Raw genomic sequence first — 16,243 nt, 5'->3', positions numbered from 1 at the left:
GGCATCTCAGCTGGGTCTTGTGGAACAACGGGCTCCGGATACAACCCTGTCTGTGGCTGGTCTCCTGTGGCCTCATAAAGTGAGAGCTGCTGTCCATCAGGATTGCAAAGCTGTCCCATTGCTTCCCTGATAGGGGACACCCCCTCGAAAGGGAAAGCCTGGGTTTTTCTTCATTTTCCAGATGAAGAAACTGCCCTTCGCAAAGATAAGCGAGTTTTCTGTGAACACAAAAGCAAATAGCAGTAGAGCGCAGCGCAGAAGCAGAATTCTTCTTTTGTTGCGGGGAGGGGCTGTCAGCTTAGGGCTTTTGCCATGCACCCCGAGACAGACCAGCCACAGGCTCCTGGGGAACTGGGGCTCCCCTGCACCTGGTTTTGAACGCCAGGAAGGTTCACACACTCCCACAGCGCGTCCCTGGATCCACCAGCCCTCAGGGCCTGTGAGAAGCTCTCTCTACTGTCCCCACCTCCCCAAGGGACATCCCACCTACAGGTAGGGTACACAGCACCCTGCCTGTCCCATCTCAGAGGTTCAGAGAGGCACCTCCCTGCCTTTTCTATCTGCTGGCTGGTGCCTGAAATCCAACCACTGGCCCAAGGCTGCACGGCAAATAGTTTTCCTCTCGAGGGCTCAGTGAGCAGGATCTCGAGGCCTGATCTGGGCTGAGCCGGAGAGCAAGTGTCCCCGTAGCACCTGTCAGGGTGCGGTAGCTTAGAGACAGCAGCATTCCAGATCTGGATTGGGCCAGAGCAAGCGTGTTGTTGTGAAAAAAAACAGAAATCTGAGACCTGCACTTGTGTCACAGCCCTGTTTTAAATATTATCTTTTGAGGTGCAGGAAAAAAATACGTGAACACTTTTTTCTCACAACACAATTTTCCAACAACACAGAAGTTTACAGAACAATAAAAACCTCCCTCGGTCCCATTCCTTTCCCACCCCTCGGCCCAGGGAGCCACGGTCATTTATGTCCATCAGCATCTTTTTGTGTGCTTTCATAGGCTTATGTGTATTTTTTAAAAACAAAATATATAGTTTTTTTCCATAAATGGGACCATGTTATAGGCATTATCCTACGACTTCCATTTTGGCTTTTAAACGATGTGACTTTGAAAACAATACTTTATCCTGGGGTAAATCACAATGGGAAATACTATTAAAAAAAAAAAAGAATTAAAAAAAATGACTTTACCACTCTGGGCCCCAGGGCTCTCAATAAAAGGGAGGGGGTCGGGGAGTGTAAGGCAGCCCAGATGGTCACAAAAGCCTTTTCCAGGTGGCTCTGTATCTAGCCCTTGCTTGATGCATCAGAGAACCAAGGCCCCAGAAGCAAAATGACTTGCCCACGTCATCCAGGAGTTGGGGGTGGGGCCAGATTGAGAGCTGAGTTTCCCCTTTCCAAGCTCAGTGCCACTCCCAGACTTCCAGAGGAGTGGAGTCCTGTTCTGTGGTGGATCTGGGCCACATCTTGGAAGCTCCCCCAGCCTCTACCACAGCCCTAGCCCTTCCTTCCCCCTCCCAGAACCGGCCATCCTCTAACCCTGTGGTTTGGCCATAAACTGTGCAAAGGCTACAAGGAGAGAGGGGGGACCAGAGGGTCTGCAGGGGGATGAGGGTTGTGAGTTCAGAAGGTCTTCTTACCTCTCGTTCCCCAGGGAACAGGAGATGGTGGAAGTGATCGCCTTCTCCCCCACACTCCGGAAGAGAGCCTTGTTGAGAACTCTATTGCAGTGCGCACTGCTGTATACTCTTATCTTGGTGTATGCGTGTGTGCATGTGTGTGTTTCCATATGCACGGATCATATTATGAGTTCTCTGAGGACAGGCGCTAGGCTTGTTCACCAGTGGCCGCAGGGTCTAGTGGCCACTATTTTTGACATCCCACCCCCCACACCACCAGGCAGAAGACAGCAGAATTAACATGTTGGGTAAGATCTAAGGTGTATCTTTGACAGAGTGATGTGCTATGAGAAAGAATCCTCAAATCTAAACTATGACACAAATAAACGTATCTACAAAACAGACTCACAGACAGAGAACAGACTTGTGGTTGCCAAGGGGTGGGGGCAGGGGAGGGATGGGTTGGGAGTTTGGGATTAGCAGATGCAAACTATTATAAATAGAATGGATTAACAACAAGGTCCTACTGTAGAGCACAGGAAACTAAATTCAATATCTTGGGATAAACCACAGTGGAAAAGAAGATGAAAAAGAATGTGTGTATGTGTATAACTGAGTCACTTTGCTGTACAGCAGAAAGTAATGCGACATTGTAAATCAACTATACTTGAAGAAAATAAATTAAAAAAAAATAAATGAAAGTATCCTCAAAACATCCAACAGCCTAATTTCCTCTGATAACACTTTAATTTATGGTTTGTTAATATAGCTAAATTTCCTTCACTTTTTTCATTTCAGTCTCTACCCTTTCTAGGGGAAAATGAGTCACTCAGTTAATCAGAGCTCTTTATTCTTACTGCTTAGAGCTAATTAGGCTCTCCACACCTGGCTGCCCATTGTGGAGAACTGTGTTCCTTTTACCTGCACTTACGTAATATGAGTTTGTGTTTAATCTAAAATGATGTTTCAGAAAATCCCTCCCTGCCACTCTTAGTCCAGTCACCTGGCATGATGCCTAGAAGTTCACCATTAGAAGTTTATTCCCTTGGGTTAAGGCCAGATTTTTCAACCTTGGCACTATTGACATTCGGATAATTCTTTGTCGTGGGGGCCCTGTCCTGTGCACTGTAGGATGTTTAACAGCATCCCTGGCCTCTACTGACTAGATGCCAATAGTACCCCCTGAATTGTGACAATCAAAAACTCCTCCAGATATTGCCAAATGTCTTCTGGGGGGCAAAAATCACCCCAGTTGAGAACAAGTGGGCTGAGGTATTGTCCCCAGTGAAAAGATTCTGGAGAAGGACGATTCTCATCAATTACACATTTCTCAGTGTTTACCAGACCCTATTCAAGGCCAGCAGCTGGCTGAGAGCAGTGTGGGCAAGAGGGGAGACAGAAGAGTATTTAGAAGAATCCCGGGGGGGAGGGGGATAAATTGGGAGATTGGGATTGACATATACACACTACTATATGTAAAATAGGTAATTAATAAGGACCTACTGTATAGCACAGGGAACTCTACTCAATACTCTGTAATGGGAAAAGAATCTAAAAAAGAGTGGGTATATGTATATGTATTCACTTTGCTGAAACTAACACAACATTGTAAATCACTATACCCCAATAAAAAAATTTTTTAAATAAAATATTAAAAAAAAAAAAGAATCCATTCCTGCCAGCCCTCTTTTTGGATCCCTCATGGGCCTCTGGGAAGGAGGATCTCACAGCAACCCCCTCCGGAGGGGGCCTGGAGAAGAGCCTCACTCCCATGCACTCTGGGGGTCTATGGGGCACCCAGTCCGAGTCTGGTGTTGCCGCGTGGAAATCAACAAAACGTCAAGGAAGTCCGTGAAGAACACGAAAGGGAGGAAGCAGAGACAATGCCTGCCCACAAAGACTTCATGGCCTCCTCACCCTGTGAGGCTCCTCGCATCCTCCCAGAGGAGGCTGGGGCAGGCATGGTAACCATTTACAGATGAGATTTGTCCATCAGGGTCCAGAAACAGGAAACACTCTCTCTCAAGTGGAAGCAGTTTAACACAGGGAATCGGTTCGTGGTTGATGGAAGAGCTGAGCACCCAATGGGGAACAGCAAGGCAACCCAGAAAACAGCAAAGCAGGAAGCAGCCACATCTCTAGGGCTGGAAAGACAACCTTATAATGCAGCCTTACAGACCCAGAAGTCTCAGAGCTATGTAGCAGAAACTAAATAGTGGGGGCTGCCTGGCAGGAAATGGGATTGTGGAAGAATGGAAGAAAGCAACACGACCAGAGGCACGCGGTGTCAGAAAGCAGAGGGGCAGAAAAATTGCCTGGCTTCTTCCCTCTTCCCACCAAGTCCTCCGCCCACCTGTCTTCCTATTGGCTGAGCCTACAGGGAAGCCAGAGGGAAAAGCACTCTGGGAAATGTAGTTCCCAATAGTGATACAGAACAGAGCAGGGGAAGGGTGGAGAACGGATCGGATCCGCAAGCAAAGCAGCTGTTGATTTGGCACAAAAAAAGAGGTCCAAAGAGGTGAAGTGATGGGACCAAGATTAAAGTCCAGATCTTAGGACTTTTTCCGTAGGACCCAGAGAGTCCTTAAAGGCTGCAGTGACAACATGACACTGGCAGCAGAAAGAAGAGTATAGTTCAACCAGCTGGCGCTAAAAGGATCTGAGATGCTACTTACCTGTGAACCAGGGAGCTTTGTCTGGAAAGGGCATGCAGGAACATTTTGGGGTGCAGGAAGTATTCTGGGGAGATACCCAGGAATACACAAAAGTGAAAATTCATTGATCTGTATACATAAGATTAGTGTACTTTATGCATTTCATTGTTTACAGGTTACACTCCAATGAAAAGAGAAAGAGTCCCTGTCTTTGAGTAAAATCTTGAGATGTTTTCAAATGAAATGATATATGTCTGGGATTTGCTTCAAAATAATTAAAAGGAGATTAGAAGAGTAGGAGAGGGTTCTATGGGACAAATAAGACCTGCCTGAATTGAAGCTGGGAATTCACAGTACTATTTTCTCCTCTTTTGTGTATGTATAAATTATGCATGATTTCCATAATAAAAAGAAAAAAGGGACCTAAATAGACTTTTTTCCAAAGAAGACATACAGATGGCCAACAGGCACATGAAAGAATGCTCAACATCACTAATTATTAGAGAAATGCAAATTGAAACCACAATAAGGTATCACCTCACACCAGTCAGAATGGCCATCAACAAAAAGTCTACAAATAATAACAAATGCTGGAGAGGATCTGGAGAAAAGAGAACCCTCTTACACTGTTGGTGGGAAGGTAAATTGGTGCAGCCACTATGGAAAACAGTATGGAGGTTCCTTAAAAAACTAAAAATAGAGCTACCATATGATCTAGCAATCCCTCTTTTGGGTATATATCCAGAAAAGACAAAAATTCTAATTCAAAAAATATGTGCACCCAAATGTTCATAGCAGCTCTGTTTACAATAGCCAGGACATGGAAACAATCCAAGTGCCCATCAACAGACAACTGGTTTAAAAAGATATGGTATATATATAATATTGGAATAGTATTAGAATAATATTATGGCTGGAATATTACTCAGCCATAAAAAAGAATGAAATATTGCCATTTGTAGCAACATGGATGGACCTAGAGAATATCATACTAAGTGAAGTAAGACAGAGGAAGACAAATATTTTATATTACTTATATGTAGAATCTAAAAAATAATACAAATGAATCTATATGCAAAATAAAAACAGGGACTTCCTTGGTGGCCCAGTGATTGAGTACATGTTCCCAGTGTAGGGGGCCTGAGTTCGATCCCTGGTCAGCAAACTAGATCCTGCGTGCCGCAACTAAGATCCCACATGCCGCAACTAAACATCCTGTATGCGAAATGAAGATCCCACATGCTGCAACTAAGACTTGGAGCAGCCAAATAAGTAAAAAAATATTAAAAAAAAAAAAAAACACACAGAAATAGGCTCACAGGCATATGAAACAAACTTATGGTTACCAAAGGAGAAAGAGAAGGGGAGAAGGATAAATTAGGAGTATGGGATTAACAGATAGATAGACACTAATATATATATATATATATATATATATATATAATAGATAAGCAGCAAGGATTTACTGTATAACACAGGGAACCATATTCAATATCTTGTAATAACGTATAATGAAAAAGAATCTGAAAAAATAACTTTGCTGTACACCTGAAACTAATCTAGTATTATAAATAAACTAAATTTCAATTTTAAAAAATTTGTTTTTAAATAGAAAAAGGCCCACCACTCACACAGACATTTCTACATTTAAGAGCTCAGTGGGGACTTACCTGGTGGTACAGTGGTTAAGAATTCCCCTGCCAATGCAGGGGACCCAGGTTCGAGCCCTGGTCCGGGAAAATTCCACATGCTGCGGAACAACTAAGCCCGTGAGCCACAACTACCGAGCCCACGTGCCACAACTGCTGAAGCCCACACGCCTAGAGCCCGTGCTCTGCAAGAAGAGAAGCCACTGCAATGAGAAGCCGGCACATCCAAGCAAAGAGTGGCCCCCCGCTCACCACAACTAGAGAAAGCCCGTGCACAGCAACAAGGACCCAACACAGCCAAAAATAAAATAAATAAATTTATTTTTTAAAAAAGAGCTCAGTGGTGCATCCAGTCCCCGCCCACATTTCCTTGACCTGAGCACTGCATGCCTTTCTGACACTTCTTCCCTTCCCTTCCCGGGCAGCCTCGGACGTTCACTGGCAGAGTTTGGGTCCTAGGCCTGTGCCAGGGGAAGAGAGAGATGTCTAAAGTTCAGGCAGGCCACTTCACCTTTTTGTGATCCCCCCCACCTCCACCCCGGGCACATCCCTGACCAGGACTTGCGGCTCTTCCACCAGGAGCCTGTCCAGCCAGCAAGACCAACCAGGCTAAGGATTAAGGATGTGTGAACAGGGTCCTCCAGGGAGAGGGCGGGGACGTGCCCAGGTGATCTCTCTCCAGACAGCAAGTCAGCCCCTCATGCCTAGGGAAGCACCCCTGCGTCACAAGGAGGAAGCCTGGTTGCTGGAATGAACTGGGACCCAGACATCTGGAGCCCCAACTCTAGGCTGGCTCTGCTGCGGACTGGCTATGTGACGTGGGCGAGGCATCACCAGTTTAGTCCATGAATATGTACTGGACACGTGGTCCATGACAGCCTCTGTGTGAAGCTCCAGGAGCCCAGACTTGCAGATCCAGGGCAGGCCGTTGCCGAGCTCAAGGCCCGGTGGCCAGTGGATAATAAGCAGCGGGTCACAGGGAGCGGTCTGCGTGCAGGTTGTGCAGCCCAGGGTGGGGGTGCTTCCCAGAGCCCAGGTGATCTTCAGGGACAACTGGTTAGCCAGGAGCTCAGGAGCTTGGAGACCAGACACCCTGGTGTGGGTGGGGGAGGACGGGAATGCTGTTAATGGGTTGCAGGGAAATGGTGGGAAGAAACGGGGCAGGGACCAGACCAAGCACCCCTGGAATCCTGGTCTCCTCTACATGGCACCCTGCCCTCAGTGTCCTCGCCTTTACCGTGAGGGGCCTAGTCTTGTGGGCTGTCAGCTCCCTCCAGTTCAAAGGGATTCAAAGGCTCCCGATGGGAGAGGCTGGGACTGAGGGCGGTGGCTGCCGAGCCCCAGGCTGACTGCCCGCCCGCTCGTGGGAACTCGGCCTATGCATCCCCTCATCCTCTGAGGACAGGGGAGCAGGGGCCGCTGTACCCTCTGGAGTATCTCGTGGGTGACCCGTGCCCACTGATGTGTGGGCTGGGTTGACTCAGGGGACTGCGGCGGAGAGGGGGGCTGGTATGAGGAGGGCTGGCTGGCTTGTAACTCCTTTGTAGTTTATCTTTAAAAATCACACCACAGGGCGGGAACCAGGGAGTGCAGACAGTCTGCCAACTAGGAGTTCTGGTTCCCAGATGCTGGCCTGGCTGGCTATCCAAGGCTCTCCGTGGGTCTCTGCACCCTCCAAGTCTGACAGTCCCAGGCCCCGCCGTTGTTTGGATTTGATGCCCAGCCGGCTGCACAGAGCTCTGTCTGGAACTCCATCTGTTCCCAGGTCAGCTGTGCCCCAGCTGGGCTTCCAGGGACCCAGCCGAGGAGTGTCTGTACCCCTTTCCCACCAGCTGGGCCTGGCCTGTCCCTGCATCCTCCTCACCAGTCAGGCCTCCGAAGAAGGGAGGAGGCCCGGTTCCGGCCGTGCTGCCCTCACGTGCTTTCCCGGCCACCCCCTCCCGCCCTGCGTCGGGCAGCCAAGCCTGTTCCTCTTCCCGATTGCGACAGACAGCCGCCTGGGCTCCCAGCGCTCCCTGTCCCCGCCCCGCGCCGGCCGCTCCACTCCCACTTCCTGAGCCTGGCGCTGGAGCCCTGGAGGCCAGGCCAGGCCCGGCCGCTCCAGCCCCCGGGGGGCACGTCGGCCTGAGTCCTGTCCCAGCCTCTGGGATCGGGAGGCTGCTGCCACCACTACCCGGGACGTCCAGGCCTCCTACCTTCCTCCCAGGCCTCCACCCATCTGCTTGGCCGGCCGACTGGCCGCCATGCGCCTGCTGTGGGCCGCCTCCCCCTGCGGCCTGGCCTGGGGGCCACTCATACTGGGCCTCTGGGGTCTCCTGGCAGCATCCCAGCCCCAGCTGGTGAGGGAGACGCCCGTGCAGGTGGGTGAGGGCGGGCTTGGCTAGGGGAGAGGGGTGAGGGCCGCCCTCTCTGTAGTCCCTCTGCCCTTCCTGGCTGACCCCTGAATAATTCTCCCCCCCCCGTTCCATCGCCCCTTGAAGATACCCCCGTACCGCACGGAGAACCAAACCTGCCGGGACCAGGAAAAGGAGTACTACGAGCCCAAACATCACGTCTGCTGCTCCCGCTGCCGCCCAGGTGAGAGGCGGGGGCCAGAGGAAGTCCGGGACAGGGAGGTGGGTTACAGGGGGCTCCAGCCTGCCTCACTGCCTTGGATGGAAGTGAACACCAGCTCCCAGGAAAACCAGCTGGCAGAAACAGAGAGTGAGAAACACTGGCTGTCCCTCCCATGTAGGCACCGGGACAGGCCCAGGGTCACACAGCAAGCAGCAGAGGGGACGGTGGAACCCCAGTCCCCTGACACTCCTGCTGCCCTGCTCGCATCCTAGGCACGCACGTCTCGGCTGAGTGTAGCCATGACCAGGACACCACTTGTTCCACGTGCCCCGAAAATTCCTACAACGAGCACTGGAACCATCTCTTCATCTGCCAGCTGTGCCGCCCCTGTGACCAGAGTGAGTGGGGTGTTCCGGGGTGGGGGTGGGGGGCTGGGATCCCTGGAGCGCAGCCCCCTCTGCTGAACACTGTCTTCCCACCAGTGCTGGGCTTCGTGGAGATCACGCCTTGCACTAGTGAACACAAAACCCAGTGCCGCTGCCAGCCAGGAATGTACTGCGTCTTTTTGAACTCTGAGTGTGAACACTGCGAGCTACTCTCCGACTGCCCGCCTGGCACCGAAGCCATCAGAGGTCACTGGGGGCAGAGGGTGGGGAGGAGGCTGGGCGGGTGATCTTGAATGGGGTCAGGGTGCATGGTGCGGTGTCCATGGTGAGGCCCCAGGCAGTTAGTTTTGTGGCATGAAATGCCTCTTCTCCCTCCCTGAGAAAGGCTTACTTACAGAAGGGAGCTGCAGAAAATGGGATTGGGATGGTGCAGGGTTCCAGAGTCCTCCTAGCACTGAGAGGAAGCTTAGGCAATGCGGAGATCAGGAAGGATGCTGCAAACTACAGATTGGGGTGGGTGGGCGGGGAGGGGGCCATAGTGGGTGGAAAGGAAGCTCACAGCTGGGCAGAAGCTCCCTTTGCCCACTCACCCTGGCCGGCCGTGTCTTTCTCTTGCCAGATGAAGTCGAGGAGGCTAACAACGACTGTGTTCCCTGTAAGGCAGGGCACTTCCAGAACACCTCCTCCCCCAGTGCCCGCTGCCAGCCCCACACCAGGTGAGGGGGCCCCGTCCACGTCCTTCCCACCCTCCCAGCCCCAGCTGCTGACAGCCCTGCCCCGTGCTCAGCTCCACAGACCCCCTCCCACTTCCAGCCGGGAGCCCACCTGAGCTGGGCTCTTTCCTCCATAGGTGTGAGGACCAGGGCCTCGTGGAGGCAGCGCCAGGCACCGCTTGGTCTGACACCAACTGCAGAAATCCACTGGAGCCCCCCAAGATGCCAGGTGAGGGGCCAGGGGCACGGGGAGGGGGCATCTGGCAAGATGCCTTGATTCCAACCATCCAAGAAAATGAGGAAACGATGAATCTTTTCCTCTGAGTTGAGGCAAGAAGGAAAGCTCCTCAAAGAGAAACTGGAGTATCCTTGGGCCAGGTTACTTACACACACACACACACTTTTTAAGCTATACATTCTGTATTTCTACATATAAGTTATATATAATATTACACCCACAAGGAGATGTAATTGTAACTGACATCCCTGTCATCGTTTTGGACATGCCAACATCACATAATCCATTTACTACACTGGATGTCTCTGTAGTAGGTTGCACTTTCCATCATTAGAAGATTCTACATTTGATGCTTTCTTGGTCTTCTCTGTGGAGTTAATGGTTTCCTGGCCTAACAGAGGATCACAGGATGTTTCTAACGACTGTAATCGTTATTAATCAGGGGAAAGTTTATTTCTTTAACTTTAAAAAATTGCCAAGTATTTATAATCATGGCTTCCGTTTATTGAGAGCTAGTGTGTCAGGCACTCTGTGAACACTTGACTTTCACTAACTCATTTAACCCTGGTAATGATCCTATGAAATAGTCCTATTGTTATGCTTGCTGACTAGGTGAGGATGTCAGGGCCCAGAGAGGGTAGGTGACTTGCCCAAGACTGTGCATGTGTTAACTGGTGTTATAAAGATCTGTTTTAGATCTTTTTCACTCCAAAGTCCATCCCATAATACATACAGACTGCAGAAAATTAGAAAATTCAGGTAAACAAAACTAAACATCACTCACAGAACCATCACCCAGCATATCCACTCAATGCTTTTGAATATATCTTCCCAGACATTTTTCTATGCCATAGAAAAAAATAAATTTTTTTTCTAAAGGTGGAATCATTTGAACGTTTGTAACAATATTTCATTCAACTATATCATAAATATTTTCCACATCCTCATTAATTTTTAACTGTGTATCAAAAACAATTGGCATTTTAGAGCTGGAATTTTAGAAAGTATGTAAGCTAATCTCCTCATCTTGTATATGAAAGACACACAACAGGGCAGGAGCCCAGGTGTCCAAGACTCTGGGTCTAATTTTTCCCCACACCTCCTATTCTGGACTCCCTTAGGCCACGGAATTAGATGGACCACCAAGGGCAAACTCCCAGTGTGCAAATGTCCAAGTCCTCCTGACCTTCCTCAGGCACAGGTGACACAGGTGATGCGCATAGTAGACTCCATGCTGTTGATGGCAGCATGAGGTCCACAGGAAGGCAGCAGTCACCATGGCTACATGTGGGTACCTGAGAAACCCAGCCTCCACTTCCCTCCCGCTCCTGCGACCTGCCCTGAGCAGCGGGTGGAGACCTGGCAGCCCTCCTCTCCCAGGCAGCCACAGGCAGAGTTCAGAAGCCAGGATCCCGACTCTGTCACCCCTGTAAACACCCCCACAGCTACAGAAGGACAACCTCAGTTCTTACTGTAGATCTCTCTGTAAGATGGTCAAGTCCGCAGAAACGTGGCTTCACCCGATGGCCTGAGTCTGCTTGCAACCATAAGCCCACCCTCCCTTACTGCCTCCCACCCCCACTTCCAGCCCTTGCAGACCAGCTGCCCAAGTGCCTGTCCTCACCCAGAAGGCTGCCCCCGTGCCGGTGGCCACCCGCACCTGCCCCAAACATCTCCATCCACGGCAGAGTTTCTCCTGGCACTAGTCAGGCTTAGTGCCCCTTCGCTGTAACCCAAGGGAAGTTTCTCCAACTCCTCCTTTAGGAACGGCAGTGGGGCTGGAAGGGGACAGCTGCTCCCCCGGTCCTGTCTGGGTGGCCTGAGGCCTGGAGAGCTGCTCCTGAGCGGCCCTCAGCCCCGCCCTCCTCGGGTCCTCACACCCTGTCCTGTCTGCTGTCCTGCAGGACCCATGCTGCTGCTGGCCGTCCTGCTGCCACTGGTCTCCTTCCTGCTCCTCACCGCCGTCCTCGCCTGCACCTGGAAGAGCCACCCCTCCCTCTGCAGAAAGCTGGGTAGGAAGGAGCCGGTTGCAGGCAGGGATGCCGGCCTGGGTCTGTGCCCACCTAGATGGGAGAGGGGTCTGGAGGGAAGCTTCAGCTCCCCTAGGGCTGACCCGTCTACCCCTCCACACCCTCAAGATGCCCAACATCTGCGCCCCACATAGACATCACCTCATCCAGCCCCCCCATTCTGAGGCTGGAGATAAGGGTAATGAGAGCCTGAGCCTTCTGGGAGCCCAGGGTGGGCCGCGCCGTATGGTGGGGGGTGCGGAGGGGGAAAGCCTGGGGGTCTGAGGCCTGCCATTTCATTTTCTATTACAGGATCCCTGCTCAAGAGGCATCCAGAGGTAATGGGGAAGGCAGAGGAGGCAGCAAGGAGGGGCAGGGGGACCAGTGAACCAGGTGGGGGGCAGGCGGGAAAAGAGTCTGCAGCTTCAACATCCATTCCTTCATTCAGCTAACAATTTATCAAGCACACCCTGTGCCAGGCACTGTTCAAGGCACAGCGGAAACAGCAATGAGCAAAACAAACTGTCTACCTTCCCAGAGCTACATACCAGTGGAGCCGGAATAAAGTTAGACAACTATAGCTCAGGTGGTGATAACTGCTAAATAAAGCGTGGTAGGGGGACAGTGACAGTGGCAACAGATGGGGGTGTATTATCTCAGAGTGGACAGAGAGGGCCTCTGTGATCAGCTGATATTTGAGCAGAGAGCTGAAGAAAACAGGGAGCCAGCCATCAGGTTGTATCCGGGAAAGTGCTCCAGGAAGAGGGAATGTCAGGTGCAAAGGCCCTGAGGCAGGGAGCCTGAGGCGGAGCAGAGGAGGACACTGAGCTACCTAAGCATGGGGTTGGTGGGGGGCAGGGTGTGCAATTAAAGAAAGGTGGGGTCTGCGACCCACTCATGGCTTGGTTCTTGGCCTCTGTCTTGCAGGGAGAGGAATCAAATACTGCTGATGGAAGCTGGGAGCCCCCGAGGGTCAACCCACACTACCCTGACCTGGTAGAGCCACTTCTGCCCACCTCTGGAGACTTGACCCCGGCCTCGGCCGGGGTCCCAGCGAGCCCAGTTTTGGAGGAAGAGGTGCTACAACAGCAGAGTCCTCTGAGCCAGGCCAGGGAGCCGGAGGCTGAGCTCCCAGAGCAAGGCCAGGTGGCCCATGGTGAGCCTGGGGCGGGCGCAGGGAGCAGAGGGGTTGGGGAGGGAGGGTGGGCAGAGAGAGGGAGCGTGAGCCAGGCAGAAATGAGGAGACCAGCACGGGTACAGGAGGAGACTTCAGCAGCCAGAGCTTCTGGACTACAGAGAAGGGAAGAGACTAAAAACCAAGAAACAGAGGAATGAACACAGAGTTCAAGGAAGCAAAGCAGATGGAGGGGGACAGAGCAGAAAGGGCAGACGGCGGACAGGGGCCCCGGGGAAGCTGAGGTCCAATGAAGGGGGCATCTAGGCCTTCCCCTCAACATTGCCCCCTCACCCCCTCACCCCTCCTTCCTTCCCACAGGTACCAATGGCATTCACGTCACCGGCGGCTCTGTGACCGTCACCGGCAACATCTACATCTACAACGGGCCGGTACTGGGGGGAGCACGGGGCCCCGGAGACCCCTCTGCCCCCCCAGAGCCTCCATACCCCATCCCTGAAGAGGGTGCCCCTGGCCCTCCCGGGCTTTCCACACCCTACCAAGAGGATGGCAAAGCTTGGCACCTGGCTGAGACAGAGACACTGGGGTGCCACGCCCTCTAACGGGGCCAAGGACCCAATTCGTCACCCACGCCTAATGGTGTCTGGAGAAGCCAGGAGAAGGGAGGCCTAAGAGCGTTTCCTCCCCGAGGCCGCCCTCCCCGCACAGGACTGACCGAGGGCCCCTGAGAGCTGGACCCCGAGCGGCCGGGCCTCAGATGCATCTCCGAGAGCAGGGCCGGCACTGGCTGGGAACGGTGCCCCCGCAGGACTCTCACCAGCGCCTGGGCAGGCCCGGGACTCCACCGCAGACCCCCGCCCACTGGGGCAGCACCAGCTCGGCCTCAGGCACGGACAGGGCATGTGACGCTAACTGCTGCCCCCCTGGCATCTGCACCCCAAGCATGGCACAGAAGGGAACCAGCCACATGGTCACTTGATCAAGGACACAGCCGGGACCTCTGGCAGATCCGTGGTGCTCACCCCCAAGCTTCAGGGGCCCTTCGAGGGCCCACACTTCACGTGGACTGAGGGAGACCCTACATGAAGATAGAGTGACAAGAGGACCACCCTCCCCTCTCCTCCCAGACAGAAAAGGGAGTCCTTATGACCAGGGGCTTGGGTGGGGTTCTAGGTATAAAGGAGAGTTTTGGAGGGGGAGGAAAACAGTGAGTGTATTTATGAGTTGTAACCACATGCAAATAAAAAAGAGACTGAGACCTAGATCGCTGATTTCCTTGGGATTTCTTTTTTCCTGCGCCACGTGGCATGTGAGATTCTCGTTCCCCAGCCAGGAACAGAACCCGCTCATTTGAAAGCTTGGAGTCTTAACCATTGGACCGCCAGGGAAGTCCCTTCCCTGGGATTTATAGAGAGACACTATTCCACTGGGGCCATGTCAAATGCACAGGCCGAAACTGTAAACTATAATCCCACAAAGTATTGGTGTGAGAGGCCAGTATAGGGAATTTGGGTGACGACAGTATTGGCCAGTGATCACTGCCAAAAAAAAAAAACGTGGCAGGCAGTGTTCTCAGTGCTGTGCAACATCACCTTAAGCAACCCTCAAGACTCCCCGGGAGGCAGGTACGATGACTCTTTCCATCTAACAGATGAGGAAACTGAGGCTCAGAGAGGGTAAGTCACTTGCCCAGCTCAGCTTCCCCTGGCTTCAATGTGCCCCCCGTTAGGCTGGCTCTGAACAGCGGTCTCCAGCCTTTGGGCACCAGGGACCTGTTTCACGGAAGACAATTTTTCCACCGATGGGGGTGGGGGTGGGGGGGATGGTTCACGCGGTAATGTGAGCGATGGGGCGCGGCAGATGAAGTTTTGCTCGCTGGCCTAGCAGGGCCACACCTCCTGCCACACACTTTAGAGCAGGGGACCCCTGCTCTAGAGGCCTGTTGGATACAAAGAGAATTTCTCTGAATGGGCTGGTTTTCTCAAATCATCAGACCTCCTGCGAGTCCCCCAGGCATCAAGTCTCAGCCAACTCTCAAATCCCCAGGCTCAAGGCAAAGCGCAAAAGTGTTTGGCAGGGTTGGATGAAGGGAAAGATACACGCTTTAGACATAAATCGACATCAATTGAGAGGCCAAGTTCACATTCTATTGCTGAAGAGATGGAGGCTGGCCTCCTTCAACCCAGAAGGAGCACTCGTGACTTTTACTTTGTTTCTGCTTGTCTTGCAGGCATACCTTGCTGTATTGAGGTTTGGTTTGGTTTTTTTTTTTTACAAATGGTGGCAACCCTGCATTATTGATGATGGTTAGCATTTTTTAGCAATAAAGTATTTTTAAAGGAAGCCATGTACATTGGTTTTTAGACACCATATGATTGCACACTTCGTAGACTACATAGAGCGTACACGTAACTTTTAGAGGCAACGGGAAACCAAAAAATTCGTGTGACTCGCTTTATTGCAGTGGTTTGGGACCAAACTCGAAACATCTCCAAGTATGCCTATATTTTCTTTTTTCCCCAAAAGAACTTTAGACCTCCTCAAGCTCTCTTGTTGTTTGTAAATGTTCGGGCCCCCAGAATTTATCTACCATGCTGCCTAGTAGAGACAGTCTTAGCTTGAAGGATTGTAGCTGCTGCCAGCTGACTGCTCCTTCCATAAAAGGCCACCATCTGGGTCTAATGTTATGACTGTTGCTGGGGCCCTTCAAGGTGGGGAGGCTACAAAGCACACACTCCAGGAGTCCTCTGATCCAACTGAGTGGATGGGTTATTTAAGGTTGACCTTGAAAGTATTCAATCCAACTTCCTTTTTTGAGAAGTGAATAATGTGAGCTATATTTTTAGAGAGTTAAGTCCTCCTGCTCTTGCCACATGCTAGAGCCAGAGGACGTGACTCCTTCATCATTGTTCCAAGGTGTTTAGATAAAAAACAAAATGTATACATTTTTTTCCAACAAAATAAAAAGAGGGGAAAATCTTTTCAGGAATGGTGCTAAGGCGCAGCCCCACGTGACACCAAATTTAGGATTGTACGTGCCTGTGTTAATTTGCTAGAGTTGCCATTACAGAGTATTGAAGATTCAGTGGCTTAAACAACAGAAAATTTTTTTCTCACAGTTCTGGAGATAGACGTCTAAGATCAAGTGTTGGCAGGGTTGGTTTTCCTGAGGCCTCTCTCCTTGGATTTCCAAAGGTTGTCTTCTCCCTGTGTCCTCACATGGTCTTCCTTCTGTGTGTGTCCGTATCCTAACCTCTTCTTTTTGTAAGGACACCAGTCCTACT

At 51.5% G+C, this 16,243-nt stretch overlaps 1 protein-coding gene across 1 annotated transcript; it reads left to right on the top strand.

Moving 5' to 3' along the window:
- The first annotated feature begins 7,913 nt into the window (after positions 1-7,913).
- LTBR (lymphotoxin beta receptor) lies at positions 7,914-14,241 on the top strand. Its single transcript, XM_057702069.1, is given in 12 exon segments — positions 7,914-8,282; positions 8,403-8,499; positions 8,751-8,876; positions 8,961-9,110; positions 9,484-9,580; positions 9,715-9,806; positions 11,720-11,827; positions 12,137-12,162; positions 12,752-12,980; positions 13,320-13,537; positions 13,539-13,561; positions 13,563-14,241. Coding segments are annotated over 12 exon segments (1,317 nt in total). The 5' UTR covers positions 7,914-8,165; the 3' UTR covers positions 13,597-14,241.
- The last annotated feature ends 2,002 nt before the right edge of the window (positions 14,242-16,243 follow it).

This window comes from Hippopotamus amphibius, chromosome 12 (genome assembly GCF_030028045.1).
Source record: "Hippopotamus amphibius kiboko isolate mHipAmp2 chromosome 12, mHipAmp2.hap2, whole genome shotgun sequence".
NCBI lineage: Eukaryota > Metazoa > Chordata > Mammalia > Artiodactyla > Hippopotamidae > Hippopotamus > Hippopotamus amphibius.
Note: the sequence above shows the minus strand (reverse complement) of the source record. Positions and strands in the feature narration are given on the sequence as shown.